We start from the raw sequence: 17,267 nt of genomic DNA on the forward strand, positions 1-17,267 counted from the left end.
TGTAATTTAGTAGTTCAGGGCATGATGTGTTATAAAGAAGCAAACTTGATTTAAATGGAAGCTTGAACCATTGAGAAGTGGACCTAGATCACATAAAAACAAATCATGACGTGACCCTAAATCAAGTAGAACAGTTCACGCAACATTGACATAGATCACGTATAATAGTTTATGCAAAGGTTGGTCTAGATAACAGAAAATAATGCGTGATCCCCTTGAATTATGTGAACCCCGTAATTTGCACGACCCTAAGCTTTTGTGTGATCAATTCAAGAAAACAAGTGAAGTCTTTTGCGTGGCCAGTTTAGGGGAAACCACATAAGGGTCTGTACTCTGCTTTTGCTTAAAGAGCTTTTCACTCCAATATTTGCGTGACCCCCTCCCCCCCCCAAATTTACGTGATCCCCTAGAAACGCATGATGGATCTTAAACATGGAGACACTTCATTATTTTTGAATATAGAAATGTGTGATGGGTCGTAATCCCATTTTGCGAGATAGGATTAACACTTGGGTTAAGGGCTTGTTAATGGAAACTTAGAGCTATTGTTAATGGTTTAACTTTTAACGCCTGATTCAAGCATCAGGCAACCAAGGAAGTCATTACTAAAATCATAGCAAGCAGTCGGGTGATTTCTAGACTCCTTCTATTTAAATGTTCTGGGGCGGTACACAAATGTGTACGTGCCATATACAGGTATGTAGATTAGTCAAATATTATGTGTTATATGTGATCATCATATGAGTCAGTCTTAGCCCCTATCTACGGATTAGTACATGCTCTATCTATGGGAACACATGTCTTGGTGGTGTCAGCCGTAATTGCAATTATGCATGTCAAGACATGAAAATTGGTTTGATTAACGATAGTGGATTGATATGCCTTGAACACGGTTAGTGAAGTAATGTTTTGCGCTTCAGCACGTCACATGTTATTGTGTTTACATAATAGTTTCAGGTAGTGTAAAGTTTAAACTCACTCAACGTGTAGCTGACTTTTTGTATATATAAGGGTTACTGGATGGCAATATGTCATCCATGTGGTTAATGACATCCATGAGTTAGTTTGTTATGTTTCAAATAGTTGTATTGGGTTGTTATTACCCTAGGACAAGTTGTGATGTTTTAATCATGTTGCGTTTATGTTAATTCAAAGTTTAAGAACTATATGCATGTATGTGTAAACCGGATTTTTCATTCTTTCGGGGTACAAAGCATTTGAAGTAAATGGCCATTAAGTGGTTATTAACCGACAGCGTCACTTACTCGCTCATCACATCACTTTGGCATGTGCAAAGTTGGTCCGATCCGAATGCGAATGAATGTTCTAGGCCTCTTGTGGTATGGCATTACCTGGGACCATATACCTTCAAATACAAGTATTTAAAAGAGTGTCATCTTTTCCTTAATTAAATTAAGTACAAATGTTTAAATTAGCTTGTTTTATATCATGTACTTTAAATTATATAAAAAGCTCTACTAATATACCACATCCACAAAAGAGTACCCGGAGGCCAAATCTGTCAACTCCAACCAACCTCTAGTGGAGAGATGTGCTATTAATATTCCTAGGCTTAACTGTTTCGTTTTTACTATTTTTTCACTCCCCTGCTACCATAGACCCTGGCTGCCTTCTTTCTCTCTCTATCTTTGCAATCCAAATCACATCCCAAAGAAAGAAAGGGTTGTTTGCATCTCTTGTAAGTTTCTTTTATTTATTTCATCATATTATATAGTTTATAAAGTGTATCTATTTAGTCACATACCTTTTTGGATCCCTTTCTATTTTGGTCCTTGTAAAATCTGTTGTTTTGGTTGAAGAATCTATGAGGGTTTTATGGTTGGTGTTTGTTTGGTTGAACTTTACAACATAAAGAGTAATTTTTTCAGTTGATTTGCTTGAATGAGCTAAAGAACAAGAACTCTAATACCATTCTTAGATCAACATCTTTTTTTAGTTCACGATACGGTTTAACATTTTGTGTATTTTCTGGTTTATTTGATGGATCTTGTGCTAAAAAAGATGTCATTTTCAGTTGATCTTTTTCATGGGTTAAGGAAGAAATTTGAAGTAAAGCTAGTAAAGATTCCATCTAAACTACAAGTTTGGTGATATCCAAAAAAATGATTAGGGTTTTTGGGTTCTTTTTTATTTGTTTGATAGATCCACCTTGATGCCATAAAGATTTCACTTTCCTTCAATTTGAAAAATAATCTTTGTTGCTCCGATCTTGATGGAAGCAAAATTCCTCCGGCATACCTTCATCAATCTTCAAACTTGATAATATATTATTTCATTTGGCTGATCTTGGTGGATAAAAGTTTATTTTACTTGGCTAATACTGATCATCACTTATAGTTTCCAGTTTTATTAAATCCTAATTCCAATTATGTTTTTACATAATATGGCGAAAAACACAAATATATAGATATAAAGACCAAAAGTACAAAAAAATAATAATAAAAGAAAATTGAAATAAACATATAAGGGGACCTAATTTACACACCATCAAATCAGTCTATCTATAATATATATAAACGAAAATCTTAAAATTTCACGTGTCGCGATCTGGTCGCTCCCTTCTTTTATGAAGCCATCAGATTGCTTATTTTTAAATGGAGGTCTCTCATTGATTTAACCCAAATTCATGGATATGGGTCTTATCAAAACCAGATAGCTGTTAAACGGGTTATAACATCTCATTAAATTAAAAATTAATCTTACCAATTGTTTGATAGAAAATCCTATAAAATAGGGATATACTAAAATTTAATATCCAATTTGAAAAGAAAAAAGATATTATTTATAATTAATAAACAATTTTACAGTAAAAAAATTAAGCGGATCATGGGTCACAAATCCCATTAGCTTTTAAACGGGTTATAACCTATCATTTATTTATAAAACCCTTGCATCATCAAACCCTAATTATATTATTAACTTTTTTACAATAAAAAAAATTTTAATTCAAAAAATAAATAAATGAATAATGTAAAACAACCCCTTTAATACGGAGGATAAAAGCTAGTTAAACATAAATCTTGATTCCAGGTGTTAGTGTGATAAACATCTAATTTTAGAATTATTACCATTCATGTAACTTACTATATATGGGTTTGCTTTTCTGTTTGGCTAAATACAGCAAACTTTAAAAGGGTGTTTGGATATAAATATTATTATATACATCTATGGTTTTTAGCTGCAAATATTCTTTGTGTTTTTTAGGGTTTTGAAGATGGTAAGAGGGAAGACTCAGATAAGAAGGATAGAGAATGCTACAAGCAGACAGGTGACATTCTCCAAGAGAAGAAATGGTTTGCTTAAGAAAGCTTTTGAGCTTTCTGTGCTTTGTGATGCTGAAGTTGCTGTCATCATCTTCTCACCAAATGGCAAACTTTATGAATTTGCAAGCTCAAGGTTTCATTTTCTTCTGTTTTATTTTTTTTGGTTCTTTCTTTTCAGCCGGCGCGTTGCGCGGGGGCAATTGATAAAACCGCAACGTTGAAACCTTGGTGTTGGTAAAACCCGAATGTTGGTATAGCTAGAGCGTTACGCTGGTGAGTTGACGCGAATTCAGTTAGTATTGTTTACGTTCTTTACGGTATAGACATCATTGGTAAAACCTTAGCGTCCAAAAAATATATTCGTCAAATTAACATATAAAAAATTCAGCTTGTTGCCTGTTTCCTGTCACTTTATTATAATCGTTTTGTAATTAATGAGAAATAGCAGACCATTTAAAAAAAATGACGTTTGTTTGGTTGGTAAACCCGGGCGGCGATAAAACCCACACGTTGTCGGTCCCAGGCATTGAGGCGGTAACTGAACACGAATTCAGTCGGTTTCGACTATGTTTGTTAAGGTACCGGAAAAAAGGGGGAAAAATATAAAAAAATTGGGTTGACCAATGGTGGTGTCGATCGGCAAACTCGGGCATTGGTAAAACCGAGCGTTGAGACGTTGAGTCTACACGAATTCGATCGGCTTTTGTCACGTTCATTATGAAAACGGAATTAAAACAAACAAAAGAAAAAACAAAACTATCATTCGGTCAGCTTTCGTTATGTTCGTTACGTTACAAAACGGAAAGAAAAAACAAAAAGAAAATAACAAAATATTATAGACAAGTTAGGTGGCATCAAATGACCCAATATATAACGGCCTAGCGACATCAAACTTATCATTTATATCTATTAGATAATAGAAAATATCCCCGTAAGTGCTTTACTGAGTTTCATTTGGATTTTTGGTATGGGAGAAGGAGCATGTAAAAGAAAAAGAAAAAGGATTATAAACGCTATATTAAGTGTGATTATTAACACAAATGAACACATGCTTAAACCCGTACCCGTAGTTTTTTTTCAGTTCCGGTTCCGGGTTACATGAATCGGGTTTGTTACTAAACTCCATATCCGAACCGGACCTGATATGTACTCAGTAATAGCCGAAAACCGGAACCGGTTCCATATCCAGAACTGGGTTTTTCTAATACCCGAAGCCGGGTTTTTTAAATATCCGATCTATACCTAAAAAATACCTGAAAATACCCGATAAATACCCAAAAAAGTGCAACCCCTTCAAAAATCCAATATATACCTAAAAAATGCCTGGAAAAAATCCCCCCCCCCCCCCAAAAAAAAAACCCCCCCGAAAATAGGGTATTCAAATACCTTGTTTTAGAATACCCGAACAAAACCTGATACATAGGGTATGGGTTTTAGAGACATACCCGAACCCGACCTGGGTATTGCAAATACCTGATTTTCCAATACCCGGTCATACCCGAACCTTGTACAATACCTGAAACGGGGTATTAAAAAACCTCTAGGGCAGGGTGGTTGACGATCCTAGATAGACCTGAAAATCTTTTTAAAAAATTATATATTTTATATATCCATATATACTTTAAAGAAACTTATTTTTAAAAAGGAAATAACACCAACTAATTTTTAATAAAATAAATCACAATTAATATTATGTTATTTACTTTTTATATCTATAAGTTATCGAATTTATATTTATTTAAGACCTAAATTTTTACTTGTCTTTGGTCCAAAATTCTTTAATGATTCTCAAGGACGGGCTTGAACTACCAAAGTTTGCAGGAAACAAAATGGGCAACCTTTTAAATTGTAAGTGATCAGGAATGCTTAAAGATAAGGAATATAGACAGAATAACTTACATGATTTTTAAACAAGAAATTATTTAAATAAAAAATCAAAGTTACCTAGGAAGCGTAGGAAAACTTAAAACAAAGTCCTTCACGTAAATAGGACAAAATACCTCTTAAATAAGACGCTATACGGTTTTTATCACACTATAAATATGAACCATTAACTATATCCAAATGCGCAAATCTATTTCTCGGTTTCTTAGGAAACTATGTATTCTTACAGTAACTCTGTTTAAACAAACTACACAAAAAGCATAAGTTTTGTAAGTAATATTTCAACATTCACTATTAACCATTCAAATTAACTTGAACGTTTTTTTAGTTGTGAATAGTTTTCATAACTGGTTAACGTGTCATAATTGGAAGATTTATATCTGATCACAATAGTTGTATTGTATCTTCTACTTTAGGTTATTCTTGAAAGGGATAATAACTAAATAATAAGCAAGTACGGTAATTTTTTTCATTAGCTAAGTCACTAAGTTATAAGATTTATGAAAAAAAATAAGACGAAATGGAAATAAATAATCACAACTTTTGTGTATTGGCCGATAATAATCCCAATTTTAAAAATCACTACCAGCGGTCCCAACTTTTAACTATTTTTGTCTCAATAGTCCTTCGTTAAAAAACACTTAACGCCGTTAGGTATTTTTCCAAGTTTAAAACCGATATTTTAGGCTTTTGATTGGAAAAACGATGCGATTCGACCGATGTAAAACTTATCTCGAAACTGTTATCCAAGCGACGAAACAATGTTTCAATTCGGGTGTTTGAATTTTCAATTAACAAAAATCAAGTCATTTGAATCACCGTTTCGAGATAAGTTTTACATTGGTCAAATCGCATCATTCTTCCGATCAAAAGCCCTAAAACATCGGTTTGAAACTTGGGAAAAAACATAACGGCGTTAAGTGTTTTTTAACAGAGGACCATTGAGACAAAAATAGTTGAAAGTAGATTTTTAAATTGGGATTATTATTGGCCAATACACAAAAGTTGGGATTATAATAGTTTTAAGCTAGGTTAGTCGAACAATGAACAAACTCTGTTATTAACTGGTGTCTTATTTCGTTGTATGAATATGATTAATTTCATCCGCTTTGATGTGTTTGTGAATATGATCAGCATGAAGGACACTATCAAACGCTACCGAGATCATGTAAAGGAGATTCAAACTCAAAATTCTCCGTGTCAAGAAGATGTTCAGGTTTGATGTGTTTTTCAACCTTTACCGAAGGATATCATAACTTTTCCATATGTTATAATTAATCTCATAGATTTGCAATTTTTGGCATTATTTAATGGCAGCATTTGAGGCAGTTAGCTGAAGGCATGGCAAAACAGATAGAACTCTTAGAAGTTGCAAAAAGGTGTACATTTTCTTTCATATTTTTTACAGAAAAATGGGATTTTAATAATTCTAAGAAATAACCTATACTAATTGTTTGAGAAATGGCATTCTTAACTTTCATATTCATTACCAAACGCAATCTCACACTAACTGAGAATTAAATCCGTAACGCAATCTCACACTAACTGAGAATTAAAACCGTTTGGCCGTAACAATCATTTACGTCGTTTCAATATAATTTACAACATTCTTATGTTGGTACATAAGAATCAAGCGGACAAAGTTACCTTTTGTAAGTGAGATTGTCTTTGGTAAAAAAAGTGAAAGTTAAGAGTGCCCTTAGCCAAAATGCGAGTACGAACTATTCTCGAGAATAGAAATAATACGAATTAGTAAAAATCAAGTTTGCCTATTAATTTTTAACAATTTTAAATACAACGTAATTAATACTTTTCATGCCATTTTATAGATAAACACTAATGTTGATCCGATATTATAGGAAACTTTTGGGACAGGGTCTTGGATCAACCACCATTGAAGAACTACTACCGATAGAAGAACAGTTAGAGAAGAGCGTATGCGTTATTAGAGCAAAAAAGGTTTTTTTTTGTGCAGAAAACCATTTGACTTTTGACTTTTTTTCAAAAGTTCTTCATGCTTTAGATTGTTTTGAGTTAATCCATTAATTATTTAATTAATATTTGTGCATATATTCTATGTTGTAGATGCAAGTGTACAATAAACAGATTCAACAATTACAAACAAAGGTAACATCAAACATACGTACTTACAAAATTTGTAATTATATATGGGGATAACTTAATAACAAAAGTATTTTTAAGCGTCTTAACTTATAAAGCAACTTAAATTTTGTTTGTTATTCTAAAGCCATTCAATTTTCAATATGTTCTGTAATATTGTGAATTTTTATCATCTTAAAATTTTTTTTAAATTAAGTGAAGCATATACGAATTTCTAGTTACCATTAGTGATTAATTTTTCAACACTAACTTAAATTGAAGAATAATGAAATTTATTTATTATATGGTGATTCTTTTCACTATCACCTGCTGTTTCAATTTTAGTTGGGAAAAGTTATCACTAAATAATAACCATATATCATATATGCTTTCATTTGTTTCAAATAGTTTTTTAAAATTAGGAAAATTGGATTTTAATAATCCTAACTTTTTGTTATTGGTCAATAATAATCTCAACTTTGTTTATTCCCACCAGTGGTCCCAAATTTAAAAAAGTTGGCTTTCAATGTTCCCCCGTTAAAAAAAACCTAGTGGCGTTAAGTTTTTTCCAAATTTCAAACTGATTTATTAGGGCTTTTGATCGGAAGGAGGATACGAGTCGATTAACATAAAACTTAGCTCGAAATGATGCTTCAAATGACTTGATTAGTGCTTCAAATCGGGTGTTTGAATTTAAAATTAACAAAAATCAAGCTGTTAGGAGAATCCTTTCGAGCTAAATTTTTTCGAGCTAAATTTTACATCAATCGACTCGTATCATTTTTCCAATCAAAAGCCCTAAAAAATCAGTTTGAAATTCGGAAAAAACTTAACGCCGTTAGGTTTTTTTTTTAACGGGGGACCATTGAGAGCTAATTTTTTTAAATTTGGGACCACTAGTGGGAATAAACAAAGTTGGGATTATTATCGGCCAATAACAGAAAGTTGGGATTATTAAAATCCAATTTTCCTTCAAATTAAACATTTATAAAAACAGTTAAGAAGATTGGAGCTCTAATTAGGGTTGAGTGAATTTAAACGAACAAAATGAAAAAGTTTACGTGATTGGAGGGAAGTAGAGATATGGGCTAGAGACCGCAAGGTCTTAAGTTCGAATTTAATCCCAACTGGGTTTTACTGTAATGGGTCTTTGGTGACGGGTTTTCCCTGTAACAAAAGATGGTAGGCTTAAGCTACCAAGCGACGAGCGTCGTCTGTGATCACAGGCGTATAGTGTCGCATTTTGCCATTAAGTTACCCTGGGAAGCCGGGTTTTATTCATTTGGCTGTTAAAGAAAATACCTTACTTAAAACCTTGTTTACTATTGGCTTAAGATTTTCATAATAATACTTGGTACTCGACTTGACCTTTTATCCCTAATTTTAAGTTTAGTTCCAATTATAGTTCTCGCCTTTTTTGTGTAATACTTGATATTTCTCAACCAAAAAAAAAAAAGAGTTATTTTATGCCATTGGTATTATGTCATGCACATATAAAATCTAATAACTAGCAATAACTACTGACCACTTTGTTTTGAAATTATATAGGAGAGGATGCTCACAACTGAAAATGCAGTATTAAATGAGAAGGTAAGTCATTTTAGTGTTTTACCGTAGCGCAACCGATATAATAGTTCATCGTTTGACTCACAAAACCAATTGATATAAGATAAAATGATCTGGTAACAGACCACTCATTTTTAATGTTAGTAGCACTAAAAAACTCACCTTTGTGCCTCTTGTTTTAGTGTCAAATTCAAAACACTAAAGAATCAGAAGAAAGGATAGAGAACTTTATGGTCATGGAAAACAAGGATACATCAGACGTGGAAACAGATTTATTCATTGGGCTGCCAAAGAGGAAAATCAAGTACAATTGACGAAAGTGCGATCAAGATTATATATGTAAGCATACACGGTGTCTTAAAAAGATAATCAATGTTTAAAGAAGAATCATCCCTATGTAGCATTGCAGGCTTTCTATGTCTGTATATGGGGGTGCTTCAATAAGCATTATTCATGCCTGACACACATTATATATATGTATATACATATATAATAGGTATATGCAAGCATTGAGGAAATGAAAAACCATTGAAACTGATTAATGTAAATAAAGATCTTTTGAACTTAAAAGAATAAAATGTATATACTTGTATCGAACATAACATTATGTTTTGGTATCTTACATACTGCCTCATATATGAGGCAAAGCCATTGCAATAAAATGAAGTGATCTGCATTTCTCTTCAACCAAATTAAGTGAATTATCGAGGCAAGCTACTGAGCTACATTATTGATTGAGAATGACAATTCTTTATGGACAAAACCCGAAGGGTATCTCAAATATGAGTTTGAATGATTGATCGATATATTAACTTAGAGAGAAGTAGGCTCAATATAGAGGCATAGAATCATGTACAACAGGGAAGCTCAATACAAATGGAAAGCTATTTAACACCCATAAAGGCATTACAATTGTAATATATATCTTCCTAAGTTCACATAATGTATTCTCAAATCCCGTGATTCTTGATTATTCCTATTCATTACCCTTTTGATTTCATTATGCTTTGAAGATGCTAGCTAATTCACGTTTTCATTACTCTTTTGATTTCATTCTGTTTTGAACATGTTAGCTGATTCACCTTTAAATTTGGTTTCATTGTGGTTTATTGGTTGATAATTAGGTTTGACAATAGATTTGCAGGTTAAAATTACACCATATTACCTCGGGTACCATAAGATTTATGCAGAGAACTCGACTTTAAAGACATATATTAGCTCAGCTTCACCATGAATTAACAAACCATACTACAACTGCTTTGGGTTTTCTTTCTCAAAACTGTTATTCATGATCTGTAACATAAATTTATGTGATTTATATATATTATTTTCAATACATGATACTGTAACACCCCGGCTAAAGCGGAAACGCCTGAGTGTGACGTACAGATTGCTCAAACACACGTGACACTATTAGGTGATCATAATAACATTAATTCATTTAAATCTTTATGTAACACAAGTTTATCAAATAATACAAGTTATAACAAATAAATAAGCAAAATGATAAGTTTTCTTTGAATATCCTATAAGTAATGCTATGTGTCTTCTAACTTTCATCCTTATATCTCTACACCTGTAATATATGTATAAAATAAAGTCATCTATGAACATAGCTGGTGAGATTCCCACAGTTTGATATACTACGTAAAAACCATACAATTCCATGAACTCGTAAAATGCGCAAGTAAGGGTTCTTTACACTCGATGCAATGGACATGAGTGTAAAGAACAAACGAAGGTCCTTCCCAGTTGGGGCTACCAACGTACTCGGATATAAGGTCCCTTTTCCACTTGATACAAATGGACCTGAGTGCAAAGGGGGACGTATGATCATACTTATTGAGGCAACCACTTGAAATCCACGTATATAACAAATAAAGCAAGTAAGCACACAAGTCCATGATATGAATTGTAGTTTGTAAGCAAAGTTGTAAATCTTGAAGTTTGATAATAAATACATATGCCACCCCAAAATATGAAATCGTTTAAAAAGGGGTTGTGAAAACTCACATTGAAATCGATGACAAACTTGTAATAAAAGCCGAAACCACAATAACGAATCCAAGGCAACCGAAGGTGTGTTAAAGAATCCAAAACGAACGATCCACACGAACTATAAATAAATAAATACGAAATTTAACGACCAGTCTATCGGGATTATTATGTCTAATTTTATTAGGAATAAGTATTATTTTAAAGCATTGATTAATTTAATATTATTTTTAAGCTTAATGGAATTTAACGGTTTAATGAGTAATTAATGTTAACGAATTAATATAACGAAAACGAGTTAAAGTTTATGGTTTAACGAATATTTAAAGTTAACGAATTAGTATTACCAAAAATGAATTAAAGTTTACGGCTTAACGAGTATTTAAAGTTAATGAATTTTCTATTACAAAAATGAATTTAAGTTTAAGGTTTAACGAGTATATTTTATTTTAAAAACGAATGTATTAACGAATTATAAAGTTTAAGAAACAACAAATATATATAAATGTATTACGAGTTATAATCTAACGGATTTAAGTTTAACAAGTTATTATTACCGAATTAAAGTTTAACGGAATCAAAGCTAACGAACTAATACTAAAGTTGCAACGAATTATATTATTTAAATATAATTTCAACTAATAAATTATTATTAATATGAGAATTTAATTATTTACGAAGCTCGAATTTTATCTTAAAACGACTATTTAGCGTTTATAAGTATTAACGAAAAAGGATTTTAAAGTGAACGAAATAAATATAATATAATATTAACGGGTAAACTTAACGAATATGAAAACGTTGGTTTTTGGATTGGAATGATAAGATATAAATAATACTTAACTTTATTTAATTTAAAAACAATTTTATTAGATTTTTATTGATATTTACTAATTTAATACAATTTAGAAAGATGGCTAAAATAAATAAATAACAGATCAAAAGTGCTATGGTCCGGGTTCGAACCCAGGTCCTCTAGATTACACACATACCACTTAACCATTGGACCAAGTTTATTTGTTAGTTAGGTGTAGAAATATATTTATTTAGCTTATTAACCAAGTTCATCTTCAACCTCCTAACCCTAGATTTTGAAACCTTTAATTTGTTCCATGTTTGTAAAAATTGATTTGGGGGTTTTGATTATCTGTTAAAACTAAATAAAAAAAATATAAAAATTACCAGTTAAGATGTTGTTTTGATGGAGAACACGAACTCGCCGGAAACAAACTTGTAAGATTGATTATGGATTATGCAGAGTGTATTAGATAGATTTAAGGTTATGGACGAGTTTAGTTTTAGCGTAGGGTCCTATTTATAGAGTTAATTGAGTTGTATGTGCGATAAATGCTGTTAATTGATTTAGGCCGAAATTCCGGCAATGGTTACGGCTTATCGGGTCAGTTATTAGATTGTGATAACGCTTTGTAAACGTTGCTTGGTAGGCTCCACTTTGGTCAGAAGTCATTATGGGTTTTATTTGATCCTTAGATTGCGGTTTGGTTACGTTTTGGATTTGCCGGAAATAGGTGATGGCCGTTAACGAGTTTTACGGGATCAATCACTCGTGTTTGGACTGTTATAACACAATTAAGTTGATGATTAACGTTTATTATTGAAGTATAATAATTATTCGGGTCAAAGGAAGATATTAACGCACTGTTTTGGGGCTCACCGAAAAAAAAAAAACTCCGTCGCCGGCCGGTGATTGGGAAACCGTGACTGGGTGGGGGCTGGGGATTGGGTTTTCTTTAAATATATTAATTTAAATCCAATTTACACCAAAGGCCCTTGCACTTTCATATAGTATTAAAACATGAATTAAAATATAATTGCTACATAAACCTTGATCTTTGGAAGTTATAAAACATGAAAAAGAAATTATATGTTTGAATAGTTTTGTTATATTATACCCGCATAACTTGAAAATTGTCAAAACCTGAAAACTTTAAAATCCCGGAACTTCGCTACTTGATTGAAGATAATAAAAAAAGTAACGAATGATGAACTTAAATCCTCGTGCATATATTATGTTAACAATGAACGTTAAACACGAATTAAATGGACAACGAAATAGGCTGGTTTAACGAATACGGACAATCACGACGAAAATAAAATGCACTAAATGGAACTTGAAATATATATATATATATATATAACCAAGACCGAAAATTTAAAACGGTTCGGGTTTGAAAAGTAACGAATACTATGCTGGTGATGCGTTTTGGTTATGCCATGTAGTTGTATTGACTTCTATTGTTGACTCTTAAACTTTTATATAAGAATAATTCATGGTCTTTTTATTACAGCATGTCACGTATGTCTATAGTTGCAAACTGTTACAAAGTTTATAACTAAAGTCATAGATAAGGCTGATATAATTTTCTGTAGAAACCAATAAATGACTTTTCTTGTTTTGTAGGTTAGCTGAAAAAATTGATCTATGATGGTTCTTGCAAGAGATCCCTGAAACTGAGGTTGGTTAATGTGACACAAAATGTATATATGCGTGTGAAAATTCGTTTTCGATTTTGCCGGTATGCTTGAAATTGCCTAAATGCTTAGGCATGGACAAGATCTCCCATATTATTGATGTGTAGTGTATGCATTATAATAATTTACATGCATACATATGATTTTAATAATCTTGAAAATACTTTTAGGGGAAAAGATGGCAGAAGAAGAACTCATCGTGGAGGTGCTCGAGGCATTTGGGTGTGCTTTAAAGGTTTGTTTTTATATAATTACATAACTTATTGTCTACCACTCAGATATTTAGGTCGACTGAAATTTATTTGTTGTTGAGTACAAGTTAACACTTACGACTGAGTTTGTGCTGTTGATTACTGATAAGCCAAGGTCCATGACTACACCTTCCATGTTAGTGTATAAAATGCAGACTACAGATTGACCTAAAAAAAGCATATAATCTAAATGGCAACAAATTCAGTTCTTTTGAGTTTGAGAGAAGTTTAAAGCTGATGATGCTGCTGCACCAGCATTATTATAGGACCTATCGAAGTTGCTTCTCAATCGGCTGAAGCAATTAAAGCCCATACTATAAACTATGATTTTGGTGCTAACCTTCTAAAACCCAAAGGTTCGTTATTTACTATTTTTACCACTTTTATAATAAGTTTAGTGTTTTTAAAACTCTTTATTTCATTATTTCTTAGTCAAAGATGTGGGCATGCGGCTTTTTGGAAGGGTCGACAAACAGAACTGTTCCCAACTCAATTGATCAAATAGAGCTATTCGAGAATTCTCAGCTCACAAAAATCTCAAATCAACCCAAGCTTAAACAAGCTCGAGCCTAAAAGTAAGCTTTTTTTTTTTTTAATAAACAAGCTCGTGCCGAACTTAAACGCGCCTGAGCCCAAAAAGAAGCTTATTTAATCAGGGGTTTTTGGTTTTTGGGTGTTGCTTAATCAGGTTTTGAGCTGCATCGAGTCAGGTTCAATATTTTTTTGTTGTTTTATCGAGCTTCGGGCTGCTTTAAGTCGGCTTCTGGTATGCAAAGTGTTGTTTACTCAGGTTTTGGGTGGCTCCGGGTCGGGTTCAGTAAGCGAGTTCGTGTCGGTTTTAAATGGGCCATATTAAAAAAACAACTAACAGGAAAATGGGTCGCATAATTTCAAGATATTCTAAAAAGGTCTATTTCATCTGTTTGGCTAAAAAGTTTTAGCCCATCTAACTAAAAAGCTTTAATCAAGGCAGTTGGCTTAAACTTTTTTGGCTCCCTTTGACTATAACCGAGGAAAATTGGTAAATTAGGGTCAAGTTAATGGTATTTGAAAACTGAAATGAAACCAAAAAATAAAACTGAAACCAAAAAAACTGAAACCAAAAAACTGAAACTGAACCGATATGAAACCAAAAAAACTGAAACTGAACAGACTTAAAGTAACTAAAAACCTTTTGTCTTGTTTGAGGTTGGACCTATATTCCTTTTAGTAAATTTCACACACTGAACTAATTGTTAGATTGCTAAAATGTTGTGCATGTGGACTACAACTGGTACTATGTGTAATGCCTCAAGTGTCCAAACTATTTCTTAATTACTACAGCACTTTTGGAATTGGTAGATGGTATGCCAGTAGAAACTACAACTGATAACTAAGCAGCATAAACAAGTAGGGTTGTGCTTCACGATCTGTTGTGGCATTACGTTTTCGAGTTATGATGCGTTGGAGGTTGCTAACAATATTGGAGCTATTTAACCTAACGCTTTATTGCTTCAGTCAAAAGTTGTATTTTGATTTTTGACATTATTGTTTTGTTGTCCCGAGTAGATTTAAAAGTTTCTTATACTTCGGGTCTGCACTATCAATTATCCAAAAGGCACCCTAAGTTTAATTGTTCAATAGGTATGATTTAATTTGTTTTGAATCAAATTCAAATTCAACTTGTTTGATATCGTCATCTTTATAAGATTTTTGTTCACGATTGCTCAATTTTGGAACTACAACTTTAATTTGTTTTGAAATACTAATCATGCTTCCTTATGGTGTAACATATTTAGTTTGAATTTTATTTGTTTGCAATGTTGGTTACAACATTACAACGGGCTCGGGTTGTTCTACAGAGTTGATGAAGTTTGACATGGGTGGCTCAGCAGCAGTGTTAGGCGCTGCAAAAGCCCTAGGTCAAATTAAACCCTCTGGATTAGAGGTGAGTCAAACGGGCTATAAGGGTTTTGTTCGTTTGCATTAAGAATAACTAGAAATGACCATAGATAACTACTTGCTTATGGCTAATGCATGGAACATCTAACAGGTAACACGCTTTTTAAAGTCATTTAGTTTCCTAAATACCAAAGTGAATACATCATTTCGTCTAATAGTTGTCACAATCGAGTTTTGACTTGCACATGATTGAGGGAAACTGTTCAAATGATTTATAAAATATTAAGTTACTTTTTAGGACCGAGAAAAATTTAAGATCATGATATTCTAATATGTTGCTTATATGAACTTCAAGAGTTGTTGTTTACCTTTCGAGGTCAACTTCTACTTCCAAATTCTCTGTGTGTGTGGTTTAAACTTGAAATCATGATTTTTTATGGGCATTGTGTGTTGGAGAACCCGTATACAAGAGATCCATCTTCAAATTGATTTAGGTCGGATGTTTTAAGCCGGTGCCCAGTGGTGGTAGTGTTAATGTATGAAACTGCTTCTAAAAATATGTTTTTAAAACAATAATCACTTGTTTAATAAAAACATTACAAGTGGCTGTAACACTAATTGACTAAACTTGCATTTTGACCACTTTGCCCAGGTTTAAGAGTTTAGTGTTTTGGTTGGTTACTTCATTTTTTAAAGATTTTTATAATTGAAAGATATATCAACTGAAATGGGTCAAGTTACATATGAAGTCCCAACATCATCCTAGATCAAATTTATATAGTCATGATATTAAAATAATTGGTTTGTTTAGATTAAAAAGAAAAGACAAATGCATATGTGATTATAACATGATACACCGGTAAACATATCTTAATAGGATTGATAAAATAAAACCAATGATGACCGCACAGCGTATTGTCGAAACCGCAGCATCGCGAATAGGTGACAATTTTAATTTTTTATTTTTTATTTTTTTGGTGGTTGGATGTTTGGTTAGATCCGAAGACGATTGGTGAGTTTTGTATGAATTTGGTTTGGTTGCAGACATGTTAAAAAATTTGGAGAATTTTTTTATGCTGTGCTGAAGCTACAGAAGAAGCCTTAGTCAGCAATTAGGATTTTTTATATCGTAAACAATACCGAATATAAATTTTGGTATAGCAAATGAGGTACCATACCAAACCGAACTGCTATCGACCGAATCTTGCCTCTCCCGCCGCAACGCGCGGGCACTTACACTAGTGTGTGTGTGTGTGTGTGTGTGTATAGACACGTAACTTTGTCAGTTACAAAGTTTACATAATGTTATTCTAGATCCTAGACTTTATAGTCTCTTTAAACATAACATGTATAAAACATGGCGAAGTATAGATTGAAAATCCACTTCAGATGTGAAAATCAAGAAAACTTAATTAGTGGCTACCGTGAGTTTTGTATGAATTTGGTTTGGTTGCAGACATGTTAAAAAATTTGGAGAATTTTTTTATGCTGTGCTGAAGCTACAGAAGAAGTCTTAGTCAGCAATTAGGATTTTTTATATCGTAAACAATACCGAATATAAATTTTGGTATAGCAAATGAGGTACCATACCGAACCGAACTGCTATCGACCGAATCTTGCCTCTCCCGCCGCAACGCGCGGGCACTTACACTAATGTGTGTGTGTGTGTGTGTATATATATAGACACGTAACTTTGTCAGTTACAAAGTTTACATAATGTTATTCTAGATCCTAGACTTTATAGTCTCTTTAAACATAACATGTATAAAACATGGCGAAGTATAGATTGAAAATCCACTTCAGATGTGAAAAT

General features: G+C 32.6%; 1 protein-coding gene across 3 annotated transcripts; it reads left to right on the forward strand.

Moving 5' to 3' along the window:
- The first annotated feature begins 3,114 nt into the window (after positions 1–3,114).
- LOC143563343 (MADS-box protein SOC1-like) lies at positions 3,115–9,733 on the forward strand. Of its 3 annotated transcripts, none has more exons than XM_077050906.1 (7): positions 3,115–3,417; positions 6,303–6,384; positions 6,486–6,547; positions 7,028–7,127; positions 7,254–7,295; positions 8,817–8,871; positions 9,039–9,733. In XM_077050906.1, the coding sequence occupies exons 1-7, from the start codon at positions 3,236–3,238 to the stop codon at positions 9,146–9,148; spliced, it is 633 nt and encodes a 210-aa protein (XP_076907021.1). In that variant the 5' UTR covers positions 3,115–3,235; the 3' UTR covers positions 9,149–9,733. The 3 variants fall into 3 exon arrangements, with proteins under 3 accessions (XP_076907021.1, XP_076907020.1, XP_076907022.1); XM_077050905.1 differs by having other exon boundaries at positions 8,817–8,858; positions 9,017–9,733; XM_077050907.1 differs by lacking the exon at positions 9,039–9,733 and having other exon boundaries at positions 7,028–7,126; positions 7,252–7,295.
- The last annotated feature ends 7,534 nt before the right edge of the window (positions 9,734–17,267 follow it).

The sequence above is a fragment of the Bidens hawaiensis genome, unplaced genomic scaffold (genome assembly GCF_021521415.1).
Source record: "Bidens hawaiensis isolate Kalapana, Puna unplaced genomic scaffold, B.hawaiensis_p1.1 tig00021364_1, whole genome shotgun sequence".
NCBI lineage: Eukaryota > Viridiplantae > Streptophyta > Magnoliopsida > Asterales > Asteraceae > Bidens > Bidens hawaiensis.

Coding starts and splice junctions, on each gene's coding strand:
- LOC143563343 (XM_077050905.1), top strand. CDS start 3,236: ATGGTAAGAGGGAAGACTCAGATAAGAAGGATAGAGAATGCTACAAGC. Junction 3,418..6,302: donor TATGAATTTGCAAGCTCAAG/GTTTCATTTTCT, acceptor GAATATGATCAG/CATGAAGGACACTATCAAAC. Junction 7,296..8,816: donor TTCAACAATTACAAACAAAG/GTAACATCAAAC, acceptor GAAATTATATAG/GAGAGGATGCTCACAACTGA.